Below are 20,408 nucleotides of genomic sequence, written 5' to 3'. Positions count from 1 at the left end.
GCTAATAATACTCTTGTTTGTATAGTACTATATTAGAATCGAAAATCCAACCAACTTCAAATTAATACTTCCTCATTGATCCGGGCCTTCCTAAGATTACCGATCGATCACAATTTTGTGATTTGATAATTAATTTTTTTTTTTTTTTTGCATCATTTTGTATCATACAATTCCTTCTTGTGTGGTCATTTGGTAATATGAATAGTTATAAAATGAATTGTAAACTACGCCAATATCTTGGATAGATGGAAATGAGGGCCTAATTTTGTTAACTAGAAAACGAAAAAAAAAACTTTATTATTTAAAATGATATTGATGTACGCTATAGAGGGTAATATTTTGGGGGAAAATAAAGAAATGGAGTTTTATGTGACACTTTTCATGAAATTAAAAGCGTGGCTTTGATCGTAAGAAAAATAATGAAAAATAATCCTTTGATTCTGTAATTATGTGAGGGGCCTAAAAAAACTCCCTGACAAACATAAATGAAAGTTTAGCTGTATATAACATCTTTAGAGATGGAGGCGGAAGCCCAACTGAATATAGATATATAAGACGGACCTGCACGTTAAATATGGAGCAAAATACTAAGCATATTGTTCTTTAAAATATATGTATCTGAAAACCAGAAGACAAGAAATTAATATTAAAAATGTTTTGGTAGACCCCATTACGATATGGTAGCATGCTCCGACCCAAATTGATCAAATCCAATTCTCATCGCAAGAAAAGTATTTCATTTTACCGCTACAGAAGAACCGAAGCATCTTCCCAACTCCTAATGTCGCTACTTATTACAAAAGCTGTCTTCAGCAATAATTGGATATGGTCGAAATTAAGCGATGGAGCAATATTGCTTCAACCTTGAGCAACCACCAACTAAATTTCGGGTCTTCGCTCAATCTAGATAAGGACGGTTCATATTGCCTGAACAGCAAAATTTCCTAATTAGTGTTCATAAATGCTTTGGAGTCTTCAAACTAATTTTTACATGTATACATATATTTCTTATGGCACAAACGTTCCATTGTATAGCAGATAAAGAAAGGGAAATAAAGAATATGCTGTATCAGCCATTTTAGTTATTTTATGTTTAATACAAAAGATTCGAAAAAATGTGTTTGAAAATTTAATTGTTATGATTAGCACCAACTATTATTTTGCCAAGCAAGAAAAGTGACTGTAACTTTGTAATTCATAAGGTTAGGTTCTTCTTGAAGAACTTTCTAGCATTAATAAAAAAAAATGTTGAATACATATTTCAAACGCTAATAAAAAAATCTTTTATGTTATATGCTGAAACTTGTATATGAATAGTCGGAAAAAAAATGCAAGCTAATGAAACTTGCATTTTTACCAGGTCGGTTGAATTAATTATTGTTTTTCTTTTGCTAAGAAGGGTGGATCGATTTGAAGTTTCCTGCAAATGAGTTAGAAAACCTAACTACCGTGGGATGGTTTTAAAGGGGTTGGCAAATGCAGGTGTATAGTCAGAAATTTTTTGTTGGGATCTTTGATAATATTTTCAAAATCTATACAGGGCCAAACAATATTTTTCAAAATTTTTATATGAGTCAAACTAAAAATTTTCAAAATATGACTATATTTTTTTCTCTCAAAAAATGTGAAGGAGAGCCATGACCCCTGTTGGCCCCTTTTTTCTCTCTGCCCTTAGGATCAGGGTTGGTAAGCGGTCAATCTCTATTTTGCATCATCAACTTTTTGTGTAATGAAATCATTGACATGTAAGTTGAAGCACGCCAATAAGGACGCACATTGAGATATTAATAGTTGATTCTTTGATGGGATAAAAAAGATGGGTGAATGGCTTCAGTTCTTTGATGGGATGAAAAAGATGGGTGAGACTTCAGTCTCAACCGAGCGGTCGTCTCCCCCACTCACCCATAACCCATAAACTACCCTGCGATGAACTTGAACCAATTGAATCGACTTAATCCCACTTCATATTAGCGAACTTACATGTTATCAACATCTAGATGAAATATGGGGAAGAAGACTCAGTTGTTCTTCGTTGTTGTCTTGGTTGGTGAGCCTGAAGAGAAAGACCAGGTACACGGTGGCAGCGGAGTGGCTCCGTGAAACGGTGAGAAATCTGAATTGAATTTGTCGTGGTTGAATTTAATGGCCTGAATGCTAATCAATGCTCGAAATCTCAGCAAGAACCCATCTTCCATGGAGCAGACAGACCTGGCTTTTCTCTTGTTTGATAAACGTGACGAGGAAGAAATCCACAGTGTCACAGACATCCAATTGATTGCACCAGACTTGGCAAAAAATTCTTGATTATGGAAAATTAATTTGGGGGGCACCCATCATGCTCCTAGGTACTCACCAAGGTTTTGGTGAACTTCAGGCCAGCATTAAGAGTGCGCTTTTATTTGGCCACCCCAATTGGTGCGCCATAATTGCAGAGTGGATATTTTTGTAACTTTTAAAATAGAAACTTCTTTTTAGTTTTTTTTACTTTTTTTTTTCATTTTCATTTTTGTCCTTATAACTTTTTTTTTTTTTTTTGAACTGAGAGTATTTTCATCATTAACCATATTGTACATATAAAAGTTGGCATTAACCATATTGTACATATAAAAAAGTTGGCATTTTGAGAGGAGCCCAAGTAGCCAACCGTTTGATTGGTCTCGGCCCAAAGGGTGTTCAGGATTTTTCCAGGCATCTCCAGGCCCTATCCAGGCATGCTGATACTTGGGCACTTGACCCACTACAATCTCAAGAAGATTTCTGCAGTTGATATGTGGACCTATAGTTGGTCTCCGGCGTTCACAGATTGTCGTGGAGATGAAAAGAAGAAAGAAAAAGGACTCGCAGAAACCACCCTGATAACGCGTGACCGGAAACTGATGGAGTACTAGAGTCCTTATACCTGAGTCTACGAATCCCATTAATTCATTCGGTCCATGGGTGAAGCTACCAACTCCCGTACGTAAGCTTTAGATAAACTAATAAAACTTCAAACTTTCTCCTCTCACTTTCTCTCTCTAAACAAAACAATGTTGCAGAGTGGACTTGGTGATATCTGCTACTGTTTAATATTAAATAGAGTTAGGAAAATGACGAATTTTGAATTGGTGCAAGCACAATCTCCGAGTGCTCTAATTGGTCATCAGTGAAGATGATTTAATCGGGGGTCCAAAATTCAAGGAAGTTGATGTTGTGAATCAATCGGCAACGCAAGGATTGATGACCTATTCCATATCCTAATATTCTAACGCAAGATAAGTGGGCTAAGTCTCCTGTACAACACTATAAATGCCGGTGCATGGCACCATCCTCCAGCATCCTCAGAGGGTTTCAGCCTTAAGAGTTGCATACAATACACAGGTTGCACTTCTCAAGGCTGGCCTTCAAGATGAAGCTCACATACCTCATCCTCTTTTCTCTTATAGCTGCCTTCTCCCATGCTTCTGATCCTAGCCAGCTCCAAGACTTCTGTGTTGCTGACCCTAATAGCCCAAGTGCGTAATTTTCTTTATACTTGTGTGAGTCTGTGTGTGTGTGCCTGTGTGAGAGCCTTGGCGTACGTCGATGGGAATTATAATATTTTTAACATGTTATTTTTACGTATCTAATATTCATATTAAAGAACAATCGCGCTATATTTTGAGATATGTTCGCAATTTTCTGATGTTATTCATGTTGAATTACCTCTTTCTCTGCTGCAGTTGTTGTGAATGGCAAGGTGTGCAAGAATCCAATGATGGCTAAGCCAGAAGATTTCTTCTTCTCTGGGCTGGACAAGCCTGGCAACACATCGAACCCATTGGGCTCGATGGTGACTGCGGTCAACGTTCAAAATATCTCTGGACTGAACACGCTGGGCATCTCCCTGGCTCGGATTGACTTCGCTCCATGGGGACTGAACCCACCCCACATCCACCCCGTGGAACCGAGATCTTGGTGGTGCTGGAAGGCTGCCTCTACGTGGGGTTCGTGACCAGCAACCCGGAGAACCGGCTGTTCACGAAGAAGTTGTACAAGGGAGATGTGTTTGTGTTCCCGCAGGGGCTGATCCACTTCCAGCAGAACGTAGGGGAAGAAGGTGCTGTGGCCATTGCTGGGCTGAGCAGCCAGAACCCAGGCGTCATCACCATTGCTAATGCTGTGTTCGGGGCGAAGCCACCCATCTCAGATGACCTTCTTGCCAAGGCCTTCCAGGTTGACAAGAAGGTGATTGATGAGCTGCAATCTGCCTTCTGGATGGACAACAACAACTAAGAAGGACTTGGTGTGTGGGGATGCATTAATATGAGATTAATAGATGTGTGTGACATGTATGCCTACTATGGCAACTTATGAATAAAGTCATGCCCTTTTATTTTGATACAAATGATACCTGGAACATCAGTGTGTGTAGTGATAGCTCTTACAACTGCAACGGCTGGTGACGTTTTCTTTTTTTATAACGCTTCTCATTGAAAAGTTATCACATATTCAACATGGTGACGAATGTTGAAGAATTTATAAAGGTATGGCTGAACCTAATGGTGGAGCAAGAAAAAATTTCTAAAAGGGGCATATGAAAAGAGCATTCATATATACATAACATTACAATATTTAACGAAACTAGTTTAAAAACAAATAAACCTTGAGGGGCTGGTATTCCACCTTTAGATGAACCAAAGATAGCGAGTTGGAATCTACCAAACCAAAAGTCCATGCTTAGTATAAAGCGGGCAAGGTTGCAACAATGGCATCAAAAACCGGATCAACATTCAAAGTTGGGATCCCACATGTGCAAACATATGTATCTTAAGGGGACTAGATTGTAACACCCCCATATTGAAAAGTTTGGTTTTGTATGTATGATTATCAAAAATCTTAGTGAACTTATAAAAGAAATTGTCAATTGAACATTTCGCCAGAAGGTTTCGTAGTCTTTTTGAAACAAAACTAAAGGAGCTACGGATCAATTAGATCTTGGAAGCCAGAAGCCGGGTTGGAAGTGGGCCCAACTATAATATTTTTTGTTACTGGAGGTGCCTTGCTGCACATTTCGCCGGTAAATTATGGGTCATAACCTTGGGCGTTTTTCTCTGTTGAAGTCTTGTCAGTAATTAATGATGAGTGGGATTCTTGTATACACGATGTCCGCGTAAATTATGTAGCCGCTGCTCAAGCAATCATCATACATTGATAACAGATTGGGTAGTGCTTATTGTTCATATCTCAAAAGCAAAACAAGAAAAATTTCGGGGATGGATTGGAGAGGAAGCCCGTCTCTTGAAAGGGTAGGATGGAGAACTTTAATTACTATATATCAGAATAAGGACTTGGATGTTTGGTTTGCAGCAAATGGTATAAAATATATGTGCCTTGTTGAAATGACACAAATAGATACATGTAAAATATATATATACACACACGGCAACAATATGCAAACCTGATTAAAGTTTGTAGGAAATTCTTTAAAAAACTGTCCGACAAATAAAAGCTTTGTAGGTATCAGATTTGGATCAGAACAGAACTAGCCAGATTTCGCGTCTCAATTTGGCAATTGTTCTGGCCAACTTACTCTTGCCATTTGTTTAGAATTTAATTAAAAAGCTGGGTAGATGCTTCATAGTCATAAATTTTGCTTTCATCAAGATTTCAACAAGTTTTAATCCATCAAAAAGGCCATGGAGTAAGAAATGGTCACATTAATAAAATAGTTAAGAGGCAGCAATTTATTTGATTATGACACGGTCAAGAATAATGGACACAGTCAACCGCATCAAATTAAGTACAGGTATATAAGATAGAGAGGTTGCCCAAAATTTATGGATGTTGGAATATCATACCGATCGGTAAGACGTGGACAATTGACTTGTTCGAGCGACTGATAAAAAGTATGAACTCAACAATGTCGATCTGGGATCAGATCTTCTTCAAGAACCTTATAAATATTGAACCCCGCCAGATGTAGGAGCATCCTCCAGAGCACAAGAACTTCTTCACTCAGTCTTCGTTTCATACAACCACACAGCACGCACTCTAGTTTCGCTAACGATTAGAAGATGAAGCTCCTATTCCTCGTCCTTCTCTCCCTTATGGCTGCCCTCTGCCATGCCTCTGAACCAAGCCAGCTACAGGACTTCTGTGTTGCCAACTCTTGGTACAAAACTACTTCATATATATATATATATATATATATATGTGTGTATATATGTTGTAAACTGTTACCACCATGTGCAGTTTATGAACCGATCTTTTGACCAGGGGAAGATGCCTCGAAGTCCTTCCTTCTTTCCGGTGTTCATTCACGATAGGAGTGGAGAGAGTGTTGCATTGAGAAGAGTAAGAGTAACATGAAAATTGAACTAATGAAACCGTATAAGGTTGAGCAGCGAGTTGGGCCGCTGACGGGTACTCGGCCCGACTCGAGCCCAAGTCTAGAAAATTAATATTTATTTATTAATTTTTTATATATAAAGATAATATTTTATTATGATTAATTATATATATATATATTATTTTATATTAAAAATATTCTTTTTAATTTAATTGGATTGAGCCTGAGCCAAGCTCAAGCTTGAGTTTTAATAGTCAGACTGTATCTAGGCACGAGTTTGGGGTGTCGAGCCAGCCCGAGCCGGGCTCCTTATCAGGCTGATCCGGTCCAATGCCGAGACTTAGCTATGGCCCTCTTACCAACCTCTGGATCAAGGGGCTTTATCCAAAATAAAATTAACTCGCCCTTTCGTGTCACGGCCGGCAATTGTATTCGGATTTATGCTGCTTCCATTCATTATGTTGATGAAGCGTGTCGATCGAAGTTATAATGTCATGTGGATCTTTTACACGTCTACCTGGGTACAGATTTAGCGAGCGCCTTCCAAGTTTATCAAGGCCCTTCTCTATCAAATTTGAGTTAGGTAATCACAAGATGGGTTATTGTTTATTGTATTTGCATTAGAGTTCGTTGAAGAAAAAATATTGCATTTCTTTAGAACAGCTGATAGTACTCTTGTTGGTATACTGCTATATTAGAATCGAAAATCCAAACATCTTCAAATTAATAATTCCTCATTGATCCGGCCCTTCGTCTCCTAAAATACCCAGTAAAAGATCCACTTTTTTTATTGGACCATTCGTTATTAGCTTTTTTTTGTATAATTTTGTATCATACAATTCATTCATTGTGTGCTCGTTTACGAGCGACAGTTAATGGGAAGAGTTGTAAAATGGATTGCAAACTATACTATGCCTTAATCTGGTATGGATGGAAATCAGGGCCCAAGTTTGTTATAACTTCAAACAAAAAATGAAATGATATTGATGTAACACATAGAGGGTAATATTTTGGGGAAAAAAAAAAGAGTTTCTATGACAGTTTTCATGAATACACATGGCTTTGATCATTAGAAAAATCACGAAAAATAATGCTTTGATTGTGTAATTATACGAGTGCCATAATGAATGCATGGGTATGTGATAACTAAAATGTCTTTCACTAAGTAAGTAAAAGAAGAGAGAGAGAGAAAGAGAGCCGATAAAATGAAAATATATAACAAAATTTGGAGAAAGAGTGAACAGACAGAACAGCAGAGTCCCAGCAGTAGATGAAGGATGGCGCCGTAGCCGAATAGCAAAGTAAACATCTCCCTGCACAAGACGTGCCACAGACTCCGACGATGAGAATGTGTCCCTGAAGACCCTGTTGTTGAGTTCTTCCCAAATGTGCCACCAAGAAGAAATGAGCAACAACCTCCAGATACGATCTCAAGTAAAAGACAAAAGAGAGAAAGAGAGAGATTTTTAAAAGGAACAAATCGGATATCAAAAAGTTAAAAGTTTAAAATGTTCATTTTTTTATAAAAAGAATTAAAATGCTCCAACCCCCTCCTTTTTTTTCTTAGGTATATATTTGTTGTGTGAACACCCTCATCCATGCAACTCGATCTTATCCATAATTGGATATGGTCGCGATGGAGCCACATTGCTTCAACCTTGAGCAACTAGCAACTAAATTTCAGGCCTTCACTCAATCCAGATGAGGGTGGTTCATATTGCTTAAGCAGCAGATTTTATTTTTCTACTAAGTGTTCACAAATTATTTGGATTCCTCAAACTAATTTTTACATGTATACAAGTACTTCTTATGGCACAAACGTTCCGTTGTGTCACTGACAATAGAAGGGAAATAATAAATATGCGCTGAATAAGCCATTTTAATTTTTTTTATGTTTAATAAAAAAGTATTGGAAAATTTGTTTTTGAAAATTTAATTGTTATTATTAGTAACAATTAATATTTAACCAAGCAAGAAAATTAAAGTAACTGTAACTTTGTCATTAAAGTTAGGTTCTTCTTGAAGAACTTTCTAGTATTATAAAAAAATGTTGAATACTTATTTCAAACATTAGTAAAGAAATTTTTATGTTAATATGCTTAATCATGCGTCAATATATGACTGGGTATAGTTGGAAAAAAATGGAAGCTAATGAAACTTACATTTTTCATCAATAATTTTAAAGTCATCATTAATTAATGCATGGCGCAAAGCATAGTTATCCTTCTAACGAGGCAGGTACTCGGTACCCGGGCCCGAAAAGAAAGGCATGGGGGTCGGCCCAAAATGTTATTGGAACAGCCCGGGTGGATCTGATAACAGTTTTTTAATATATTTTTTATTATTTTTATATATAATTATAATATTTTATTATAATTTTTAATATTTATTTGTTATTTTATATTGAAAATATATATTTTGTAATTTAATCGAATGGGGTCCAGGTCCAGACTTTGGGTGCGGGGCCGGCTCGAGCCCGACTTCTTATCGGGGTGGGCCTACCTGATGCTGCCCACCCAAAATAATTGATAAGCCCAAGCTTACTAAACAATACAAGACAAAGAAAAAGTTAGGTGTGCAATTGACTATTGCTAGTTCCTTACAAGACAAAAAAAAAAAGTTAAAAAAAGTTAGGTGTGCATTTGACTATTGCTAGTTCCTTATATAAAGTCAACGGTAACGACATTTGACCTTTGATAAATATGAACGGACAAGCTTGAAATCAGGCATGCTCGTTCCCTTTAGAGATAATATTGCGGCCTTATATATTATTAATTTAAGTGCGTTACAGCCTAGTCAAATACATATAACTCATACCAAATAATAGCAATTAGAATAGTGACATTAAATTGCCTTCTTCCTTACCAGGTCGATTGATGACACCAATTAATTAATTATTGCTTTTCTTTTCTGATAATGCCTACGTTTTTCGCAAATGAGTGGGTCTGCGGTCGAGTCCGAAACTTTTGTTGGGGATGGAAAAGTATTTTCAAAATTTATAAAAAGGCTGAAAAATATTTTCAAAACTTTTACATTGACTAAAAATTAAAATTTTCTAAGAATATAGCTATAAATATTTTTTTTTTCACAAAATGTGAGGGGAACCATGGCATCTGTCTATTTAGGGTAGGGGGGACTGCTGGCTGGCAGATTGTCTCTATTTCAAATTTTTAAGATATTAACTTTTTTGTGTTGTAGAAGAAGAGCCACCCACATGCAACTTTAAATACAATGAGGATGTCACTTTGAGCTACATAAAGTAGAGACCCTATACCATAGGAAAATAGAAGTTTGGAAGAAAACGTCCACCTTCAAATAGAAACTACCGGGTGAGGTGATATCTGCTACTGTTAAATATTTAATAGAATTAGGAAGATGACGAAATTTGAATTCGTGCAAGCAACATCTCTGAGTGCTCGAATTGGTCATAGGTGAAGATGATTTAGTCGAGTCCAAAATTCAGGGAAGTTGAAGTTGTGAATCAATCAGCAAGGCAAGGATTGCCGACTTATTCCATATCCTAATATTCTAACGCAAGATAAGTGGGCTAAGTCTTCTCTCCAACACTATAAATGCCGATGCACGGTACCATCTTCCAGCATCCTCAGAGGGTTTCAGCCTTTAAGAGTTGCATACAATACACAGGTTGCGTTTCTCAAGGCTAGCCTTCAAGATGAAGCTCACATACCTCATCCTCTTTTCTCTTGTAGCTGCCTTCTCCCATGCTTCTGATCCTAGCCAGCTCCAAGACTTCTGTGTTGCTGACCGTAACAGCCCAAGTGCGTAATTTTCTTCTTTATACTTGTGTGAGTGTGTGTGTGGAGGTGTGAGCCTTGCCGTATATTCATGGGAATTATAGTCTTTTTATGTGTCTAATATTCAATGTTCGTAATGTTCTTATGTGATTCATGTTCAATTACCTCATTGTCTGCTGCAGTTGTTGTGAATGGCAAGGTGTGCAAGAACCCAATGATGGCTAAGCCGGAAGATTTCTTCTTCTCTGGGCTGGACATGCCTGGCAACACATCCAACCCACTGGGATCGATGGTGACCGCGGTCAACGTTCAACAAATTCCTGGACTGAACACGCTGGGCATCTCCCTGGCTCGGATTGACTTCGCTCCACGGGGACTGAACCCACCCCACATCCACCCCCGTGGAACCGAGATCCTGGTGGTGCTGGAAGGCTGCCTCTATGTGGGGTTCGTGACCAGCAACCCGGAGAACCGGCTGTTCACCAAGAAGTTGTACAAGGGAGATGTGTTTGTGTTCCCGCAGGGGCTGATCCACTTCCAGCAGAACGTAGGGGAAGGAGGTGCTGTGGCCATTGCCGGGCTGAGCAGCCAGAACCCAGGCGTCATCACCATTGCTAATGCTGTGCTCGGGGCGAAGCCACCCATCTCGGATTACCTTCTTGCCAAGGCCTTCCGGGTTGAAAGGAAGGCGATTGATGAGCTGCAGTCTTTCTTCTGGATGGACAATAACAATTAAGAAGGACTTGTTGTGTGGGGATGCACTGTTATAAGATTAACAGATGCGTGTGACATGTATGCCTACTATTCCAACTTGTGAATAAAGTCACGCCCTTTTATTTTGATTCAAATGATACCTGGCATGTGTTGTGATAGCTCTTACAACTGCAAAGGCTGGTGACATTTTTTTTCTATAACGCCTCTTATTGAAAAGTTTTATCATATATTCAAGATGATGAAGAATCTTGAAGAATTTATAAAGGTAGTTGTTTAGTGATTAGTTGTCATATTTTCTAAATATTTTCAACCTGCACGTTAAATATGGAGCATATAGTTCATTGCAATATACGGATCATGATGATAAGCCGTTCGGTTAAAACCACAAGACAAGAAATTAAACTTAAAAATATTGTGGGAGTCCCGATTACAATATGGTAGCATGCGTAGATCCAAATTGACCAAGTCCAAATCCCATCGTTTTGGGGTAAGTAAGAGGAGTATTTCATTTTGCCGCCACAGGAAAGATGAAGCTCTCACTCAACTCCTAATCTAGCTATTCATTGCAAATAATTGTAAACTAAGCTGTGGAGCAATATTGCTTCAACCTTGAGCAACCACCAACTAAATTTCGGGTCTTCGCTCAATCCAGATAAGGACGGTTCGTATTGCCTGAACAGCAAAATTTTATAGTTAGTGTTCACAAATACTTTGGAGTCTTCAAACTTATATTTACATGTATACATATATTTCTTATGGCACAAACGTTCCATTGTATAGCTGATAAAGAAAGGGGAATAATAAATATGCTGTATCAGCCATTTCAGTTATTTTATGTTTAATAAAAAAGAATCGAAAATTTGTGTTTGAAAATTTAGTTGTTATGATTAGCACCAATAATTAGGGATGTCAACGGATCGGATTCGGATCGAATATATCTTCAACCATATCCGTTTTTTCGATATTCATATATTCGAATTCGGATTCGGATTCGAATTCGGATAAAGCAAAGTCATGTCCGAATCCGAATCCAAAATCCGATTTTACAATCTGAATCTGATCCGAATCCGAATTTTGAACCGAATTTTGCCATTTTTCAAGTATTAGATAGAGGATATTTGTCTAAAACTGAATTCGATCTGAATCTGTATCCGAATCCGATCTGATATTCATGTATATCCGCATCCGAATCCGAATCTGATCGGATGTCATTTATTAAATCCGAATCCGATCCGATTTCTTAATCGGATATTAAATTTTTATCCATATCCGTTTTTTTCGGATCAGATCGGTCGGATATCCGATTCAAATCGGATATATTGACATCCCTACCAATAATTATTTTACAAAGCAAGAAAAGTGACTGTAACTTTGTAATTAATAAGGTTAGGTTCTTCTTGAAGAACTTTCTAGTATTAATAAAAAAATGTTGAATACATATTTCAAACGCTAATAAAAAAATCTTTTATGTTATATGCTGAATCTTGTATATGAATAGTTGGAAAAAAATGCAAGCTAATGAAACTTGCAATTTTTCATCAATATTTTTTAAAGTCATCATGAATGCACGGCGCAAAACATAGTTATTCTTCGAACAATACAAAGAAAAAGTTAGGTGCGTAGTTGACCATCGCTAGTTCCTTATATAAAGTTTGGTAGGTCCTCTCTTGCGCTAAATTACTTCCCCATACAGTACTGCCGTTTGAAAGTCCGTCTATATTGTCACTTATCCTTTGATAAATATGAAGAGACAAGCTTCGATCAGGCATACTCATGCAAAGTAATTGCAAGCCCCTACTTTATCAGGTCCAATTGCACCAATTAATTAATTATTGACTTTCTTTTGCTAAAGTTTTCTGCAAATGAGTTAGAAACCCAACTACCCTGGGATGGTTCTTAAGGGGATGGCAGGTGCATAGTCGGAAATTTTTTGTTGGGATGTTTGATATTATTTTCAAAATTTATACAAAGCCCAAACAATAACTTTCAAAATTTTTATAAGAGCCAAATTAAAATTTTTCAAAATATAACAATAATTTTTTCTCTCAAAAATTTTGAGGGAGAGCCACGGCCTCTGCCGGCCCCCTCTTCCTAAGGTTGGACACTGGACCGGGCCGCCGGTGGGTACCCGACACACGGCCCTGGCCTGAGCCCGAAAAAAATGGCACCCAGCCGGCTTAGGTGGGGCCCGATAACAGTTTTTTAATCTATTATTTTTATATATAATCATAATATTTTATCATGATTTTTAATATTTTGTATATTATTTTGTATTAAAAATATATATTTTATAATTTAATCAGGTTGGGCCCAGGCTTCGGGTGTCAGGCCGACCCGAGCCCAACTTCTTAGCGGGCCAGGCCGGACCGGCCCGATGCCCAGGCTTACCTCTTCCCTCCACCCTTGGGATGTGAGTTGGTAAATGGTCCGTTTCTATTTGAATCCCAGGACACAAACCTCTTTTAAAAAGGAAGTCATTGACATGTAAGTTGAAGCAAGGCAATGACAACATCTTGAGATACCAAAAGTTGATCCTATCATTGGATGAATGGAGACTCTGAGCGGTGGTCCGCCCCCGCCCAACCACTCACCCACCCATAAACTACCCTGCGGTGAACTTGAACCAGTTGAATCGACTTAATCTAGTTGAGGGCAGCTGCAGCCTTGATAATCTCACTTCATATAGTGAATTTACATGTTATTAACATCTAGATGAAATAACGGGAAGAAGACTCAGTTGTTCTTCGTTATTCTCTTGGTTGGTGAGCCTGAAGAGAAAGACCAAGTACACGGGGGCAGCGTAGTGGTTCGGTGGAATGGTGAGAAATCTGAATTGAATTTCTCGTGGTTGAATTTAATGGCCTGAATGCTAATTAATGCACGAAATCTCAGGAAGAACTCATCTTGCTGATGGCGTTGATCGAGTTGAATATAGTGCAGAGTTGCCCAAAAGAGTTGGAAGATTATTATACCCATCGGCAAGAAATGGCCAAATGACCTGTTCAACCGACTAAATAGAAAAAAAATCATGAACTCAACTGTGTCCAACTGAGACAATGCCTTCTTCAAATCCTTATAAATATTGAAGGTCCACCGAATGTAGCAGCATCCTCAAGAGCACAAGAAGGACTTTTCTCTCGTGTTCGTTTCAGACAACCACACAGAATTTCCTCTCATTTGCCTAACGATCACAAGATGAAGCTCCTATTCCTCGACCTTCTCTCCCTTATGGCTGTTCTCTGCCATGCCTCTGACCCAGTCCACCTATAGGGCTTCTGTGTTGCCGATCGTCACAGCCCAAGTACTTCCTCCAACTCTTGCTATAAAACTAGTTCTCATATCTGCGCCTGTATTTGTTTTTAGAGAGGCTTGGCACAACTGAGGCAGGGCTGATAAACAGTCAATCACCATTTTGAATGTCAGGGGCACCAACCTCCTGTGCTGTAAAAAGAATGTGCTGTAAAAAGAAGCTCACTGATACACAAGTTGATAGCAGGGATAGCACTTGAAGACACTTAAGCAACCCATGTACTCTAAGTCTAAGAGGACAAGGAGTTCATTGGGAGTTTCTGCTCTCCCTTGAGGACATGCATGCAACATACATACATACATACATACATACACACATATATATATATATATATATATATATATATATATATATATATATATATATATATATATATATATATATATATATCTGCAGTTTTTGTGAATGGCAAGCTTTGCAAGAACCCAATGACGGCGAAGCCCGAAGATTTCTTCTTCTATGGGCTGGACAAGCCTGGCAACACATCGAACCCACTGGGCTCCATGGTGACCACCGTCAACATGCAACAAATCCCCGGACTTAACACGTTAGGCATCTCCTTGGCTCGGATCGACTTTGCTCCAAAGGGACTGACCCTACCTCACGCCCATCCCCGTGCAACCGAGATCCTGGTGGTGCTGGAAGGCTGCCTTTACGTGGGGTTCGTGACCAGCAACCCGGAGAACTGGCTGTTCACAAAGAAGCTGTATATACGAGATGTATTTGTGTTCCCGCAGGGGCTGATCCACTTCCAGCAGAACGTTGGAGAAGGAGGTGCTGTGGCCATTGCTGCACTGAGCAGCCAGAACCCGGGTGTTATCACAATTGCTAATGCAGTGTTCGGGGCAAAGCCACCCATCTATGATGACCTTCTTGCCAAGGCCTTCCAGACCGACAAGAAAGTGACTGACGAGCTGCAGTCTGCGTTCTGGATGGATAATAACAACTAATTAAGTAGTTTATGTGGGTATGGTAAATAATATAGATACATTGATATCTTGATCATATGCATTGGCCTAGGATACCTATGCTTCCTTTGCCAACCCTTGAATAAAGTGATTCTCCTCCTTTTATTAATTATTTGATGCACGAGTAGTGGCTCGCCCCAGTTCGATTATAAAAAGGAATTAGTTGATATCCCTTCCTTTTGTTACAAATCTGCACTATTATAAGTAAGGGAGAGCTAGCTCATGATCTTCATCAGCCTATTCCAAGTTTCGAACATTTGGTAGTTTTCTCATTTTTCTCAATGACGAAGAAAGCCACGGAGATTTTAAGATGTATCCAGTAGTGCCGATTGAGGAGGTATTTGTTTATTACAGCCTGCAGAATATGTCGGCCACATAGTAAGAAATATCTGTCAGCAAACCAAAACTGACCATATTAGTGTCCGTGTAATATAAGCAAGTCTTTAGTGGCCTGATCTATAACAAGATCATATTCTTGAAAGAAGAACATGAACAAGTCAAATCGTCCTAACCGGTCCAAGGAAAAGAGATTCTGCTTCAAAAAATATATGCATTCATTAAGCATACTAAGCATGTGATATTTTCTGGAACATCATACTACACATGGTTGAATACAGCAGCCTCTCTGAATACAATAGAGATGACAAAACCAATTCTCCGATTGATCCAAACTTGTTGATTTTCAAGATGAATCTATCGCCATGCTTTCAGTATGTTCCCCATCCATGGCCATCACTGAATCCTCTGTTTCCCTCGGGACATCCACCTTTGGCCTCTGTATTGACATTCAAAGAACCAACCAATAATGAGGGAGAATCAACAAACGAATATATCATTTACCAATACAGAGAATTATTGTTTTATGCAACCTTGTGGAAAGAATCTCAAATTCTCAACCATTTATGTTGGCAGATGTGCATTTTGAAATTCAGATCCTACATGATCTAAAATTGGAGGCCCCTTCTGCATCCCTCCAGATCCTAGAAAAGCAGCAATTGGAGGGTCCAATACATACTGGAACACATCCATCTGTAGTTTAATATTCAATTTCAAATGTGTGTGTTGTGTGCCTCTGTGTTTGTGTTTGTGTGTGTGTGTGTGTGTGTGTGTGTGTGTGTGTGTGTGTGTGTGTGTGTGTGTGAGAGAGAGAGAGAGAGAGAGAGAGAGAGAGAGAGAGAGAGAGAGAGAGAAAGAAAGAAAGAGAGCGTACTTATAGGTACAGATATTTTATGTAGTTGTGTGTATTTTGTGCTAAAGCTGCCATGAATTTGCCAAAATTGAGTAGGCAAATTATTTTTTTCCCTTCCAGATGATTAACATCACCAGCTACCAGCTGAATCAACAAATTTTTCAACTTATATTTATTTAACAGAGGCACCAAATCATATTACCTTTGATTCAACGCCACCATTCCACATAGGGGCAAACATGTTCCTGTACACCTTAGCATCTTTCTTGTTTCTTTCCAATTGCATTTGCTTTAATGTCTTGGATATTGACTTGATCTCCCTGCAAAGAGAGAAATATGATACAGTAAATTTGCATTATTTATAGCCAAATCATAAGGCAACCAAAATTAGCAGGACTATTTTATCATCATAGCATCTAATGGTTCTACTGTACCTGTTACCAGGATCAACTTCAAGGGCTGTCCTTACATCAAGTTCTGCTAGGTCCAGATCAAAAGTTCCTATGTATGCTTGTGCTCGTCTATACATTGCTTTGACATTTTGGGACTCAATATCCAAAACCTGAAATCAGTCAGCACCAATTACCAGGTGCTTCTCCAGCTGCTCACATTTGCAAAATGAGGTAGAAAAAGAACACCAGATGCTCAGACTAAAACGTGATTACCTTAGAACAGAGCTGAATGGTATCATTAAAATTATTTAGCTTAAGGCTGCATGCAGCATTATTCAACCAGCAAGATACCTTTAAAGTCTTAGCAGCCTTCTCTTCACCATCTTCAAATGAACCTTCATTCAGACAATCTGCAGCCTGACAAGAGAAACATCAAGTCACAGACATGAGATAACAACAGTAAGCATAAACTAGGAGCGTTTAAGCACTATATTACTTTGGTGTACTTCTTAGCAGCCTGCTGATACTTTCCACTCTTAAATAGTATGTTGCCTTCTTCTTTCTTCTTTGCAGCAGCATCAATTTTTTCTCGAGTGTCCATCTCCCATGGTTCTTTTTCCTGAGAATTGAAAATGTCAAGTTACATTATAGAGGAACCAAATTTTGCTCATACTAGACAAATAGAAAAGAAAACTTTTGCAAAATAGAATTGTTTCATCTCTTATCTGATTACCTTGGTAAAGCTGATCATCTCAATTTCATAAATTACAGTGGAATTTGGAGAAACGATCGCAAGATCCCGCTTCACTTCAGCATCTCCAAATCCATAATTTGGTTTGATAGTCACAGTGGACAACTCACCCTTCTTCATTGTTGCAAAAGTTCGGTCCAGTCCAGGAATCACTTGTTCTGTGGATGAGAGATAAGGCGAGGAAAAGTTCTAATAAGCAGAAACAACCTTCTTTAACTATTTAAGAGTATAATGATACATCATTAGCTGTTTGGTATGCTTACACACAGGATGAGCCATGTCTATGAAAGCTCAACAAAAAACAAAAACCTGTGGTACTAACGTACACAGAAGAGAGCATATGAAGTAACCCACACAGGGTTCCTGACCTTCATCGACGACAAACAAAGCGCCCTCCTCTTGATCAAAACCCATCTTCTCAAATATGGTACCATCTTCAAACATTCCTTTGTACCTCACTGCAGAATATTTCCCAAGAGAAGTTAAAAGTTTTCCCTTGCTAAATATGATTTTTGCATTTGCAAGGAAAACCAAATTCATTTATAGAAAATGCCATAATCAATGTTATAGCTTATAGGTGAAAACAAATTTATCCTAAAAAACAAGGGAAAAAAATAAGTGGAAAATGTTTGCCATATGTGATTAAACTTCGGCCAAACAGGAGAAGTGAAGAAAATATACATATTATGCATTGTGATGACATACCATGAACAACAGCTCCATCATTAGGAGTATCAAGACCTTCACCTTCTCTCAATACTTTTTTCAAGACATATGAATCACCCATTACATCAACAACTTGCTTGAAAGACAGAATTTCAATATCAATGTCCAAAGTAGCATTTGGTGGAACAGCACAATATTGGCCCACAATATCTCTTCCACTATCACTGAAAGCATCTGCAAATTGCCAGCCAAAATCATGTTAAAAATACATATGAATAGCCTTCCAAATTATGTTCCATAGTAACAATACAAATATATTAAACAAGAATTACTAACACAAGGTGTTCTATCACATACGAATAACAAGAATTAGATAACATGGGAGGTAACGTAGCAAGAAATAATTGATTGGAAAATGGAAACTACTGTAGCAATTAACTGCAATAGTCCCCTGCAGAAGCAGTATATGAAGTATGAACAGAAAACAAAACCACCCCTGACCACCATTGCTATTGTAACAGTATATCATAATGATAAGGATAGATCTAATAAGTAACATGACATACACAGCCTCCAAAAGACTGTTCCTGAGGATGGCAACGCGAAGGCAAGACTTGCACCAGTGGCACCACTAAACATGCAAGTGATAGGTACGACTTGAGAAACTCCATCTTAGAAAACTACAGCAGCAAAAGTGCATGTAAAGATCTACTAACAGTAAAAGCCTTTTTCAGTATCAGATAACATAAGAATTAAGAGAATGTTCTTCATGCTAAAGGGTGCATACACAAAAGAAATGACATACACTGAGGCCCAACGGTTAATATAGCCTTCTCCCCCCTCGCCATTGTCTTGATGGCCCTTGAAATTGCAGGACAAAAATGACCTGCAAAAACAACATGAAGTCCGCAGTCAGAGAAATCAGTATTGAAACCGAACACCGTCCTGCATTCTTGCCCAGGAACTTACGCTTTACCTTCTTTAACATGAAATTCGATTCCTTCTTCAGGGCTTCTGGCGATAACACTCCCATCAGCCAGCCTCGCCTCATACTTAACTGGACAATCCAACAGATGGTCAGGAAAACCCACTACAATCAAAGTGGGAAGGCACCATGTACTGAAAAAACGGAAAACTAACCTCTGACTTCATCCAAGTCGCCAGGCCTTTGATCCCTCTGCCCCGGGCAGACTATCTTTTTTATGACTCCACCATCCTTACAGATATCAATGACTCGATTCCAAGAAATCAGTTCCACCTCAAAAGTTTTATCAGTATTTGAAGCCAATGAGAACGAAGCAGTCTCCAGCCTTTTCATGGTGGTAATGCCCTGGTCCAAACCTTTGTATATTTGCTCTGGAGGAACAACAATATTCATAAAAAGAGAGATTCCAAAACATAAAATTGAGAATCGATGAGAAAAGAGGAAAACCCAAGATCACCTGCACCAAGATTAAAAGTAACAGGCTCTCCTCTATCTCTGCTAGAATCACATTTAGTTCCATCAACCATGACGACAGTGTAATGAACTGCAACGATATGAAAATTTCATTATCAACCAACGACCAAAATACCGAAGAAAAACATCCAGATGATCAAGAAAACGAATATAGGCAACAGCAAGAAAAGGAAGAAATTTCGCCCAACCGGTGACTTCATCCCCCAATTCAGGAGTCTCCCACCCACTTCCGGACTTTAAAAGCTTCTTCTTCAGACCTAAACTGTTGATTTGTCTCTCTTCTCCTACCTTCATGGGAGGAGCAGAATCAATCTCCTCGCCCGCTTCCACGTCCTCGTCATCTTCTTCCATGCCAACAAGATTCAGATTCTTTCTTGCCATTGCTTGAGAAAACTGCATTCTCTGCATTCTTACAAACGTCTGACTGATAATCTATTCACCCGACGCCCTTCCACTCCCTTTCTCAAGCCCGTCAGCCGTCACTCTTCCTGATTCCACTTACCATCTACACACGAACAATCCTCGGGGACGTACGCAGCCGCGTGCTGTTGATGCACAGAACAATCAGGTGTCGAGAAAATTTCCGCCGATCACTTCCAGTGAGAAACGGCGAAGAAATGGCGAGATGGAACGCCTCTGGTGGCCGCTCTCACTGGTAATCGGTAAACCAGTGTCTATGCGAACTGATCCGTTATTTCAGGACCCGTTTCGAATTCAACTCGAACCAAGACTCTGGATCGGATTTAGATAGCTTTCATCGGATTATGATATTACTGGTCCTTAATAAGAGAAAGTGAGGAACAAATTCAAACAAGAACCTATCCATGGTTGCAGTAGAATGAAATGCAGTAAGCTCCATTAAAATCCCATAATATGGTATTGGTTCTTGCATGGATT

The 20,408-nt window shown here is 38.7% G+C and overlaps 3 protein-coding genes and 1 pseudogene across 4 annotated transcripts; 3 read left to right on the top strand and 1 right to left on the bottom strand.

The window, feature by feature from the left end:
- The first annotated feature begins 3,303 nt into the window (after positions 1 to 3,303).
- Positions 3,304 to 4,363, top strand: LOC116246300 (putative germin-like protein 2-1; annotated as a pseudogene).
- A 5,525-nt stretch (positions 4,364 to 9,888) lies between these two features.
- On the top strand, positions 9,889 to 10,910 carry LOC116246222 (putative germin-like protein 2-1). The gene is made up of 2 exons (XM_031617981.2): positions 9,889 to 10,086; positions 10,245 to 10,910. Exons 1-2 carry the CDS (start codon positions 9,981 to 9,983, stop codon positions 10,796 to 10,798), a joined length of 660 nt encoding a protein of 219 aa, XP_031473841.1. The 5' UTR covers positions 9,889 to 9,980; the 3' UTR covers positions 10,799 to 10,910.
- Positions 10,911 to 14,466: 3,556 nt separating this feature from the next.
- On the top strand, positions 14,467 to 15,036 carry LOC116262337 (putative germin-like protein 2-1; the record flags this gene model as incomplete). Its single annotated transcript, XM_031641615.1, has 1 exon — positions 14,467 to 15,036. A coding segment is annotated over one exon (570 nt), but the record flags the coding sequence as incomplete, so codon positions are not given.
- A 520-nt stretch (positions 15,037 to 15,556) lies between these two features.
- On the bottom strand, positions 15,557 to 20,182 carry LOC116250107 (peptidyl-prolyl cis-trans isomerase FKBP62-like). Of its 2 annotated transcripts, none has more exons than XM_031623504.2 (13): positions 19,700 to 20,182; positions 19,495 to 19,581; positions 19,193 to 19,408; positions 19,029 to 19,109; positions 18,858 to 18,938; positions 18,092 to 18,286; positions 17,755 to 17,844; positions 17,369 to 17,544; positions 17,132 to 17,254; positions 16,909 to 17,052; positions 16,678 to 16,805; positions 16,446 to 16,563; positions 15,557 to 15,829 (listed from the first exon to the last, which is right to left on the bottom strand). In XM_031623504.2, exons 1-13 carry the CDS (start codon positions 19,917 to 19,919, stop codon positions 15,737 to 15,739), a joined length of 1,752 nt encoding a protein of 583 aa, XP_031479364.1. In that variant the 5' UTR covers positions 19,920 to 20,182; the 3' UTR covers positions 15,557 to 15,736. The 2 variants fall into 2 exon arrangements, with proteins under 2 accessions (XP_031479364.1, XP_031479373.1); XM_031623513.2 differs by having other exon boundaries at positions 16,987 to 17,052.
- Positions 20,183 to 20,408: the final 226 nt, after the last annotated feature.

The sequence above is a fragment of the Nymphaea colorata genome, chromosome 1 (genome assembly GCF_008831285.2).
Source record: "Nymphaea colorata isolate Beijing-Zhang1983 chromosome 1, ASM883128v2, whole genome shotgun sequence".
In the NCBI taxonomy this organism is placed as follows: domain Eukaryota; kingdom Viridiplantae; phylum Streptophyta; class Magnoliopsida; order Nymphaeales; family Nymphaeaceae; genus Nymphaea; species Nymphaea colorata.
The sequence above is the reverse complement of the archived record's forward strand: the minus strand, read 5'-3'. Positions and strand labels throughout refer to the sequence as shown.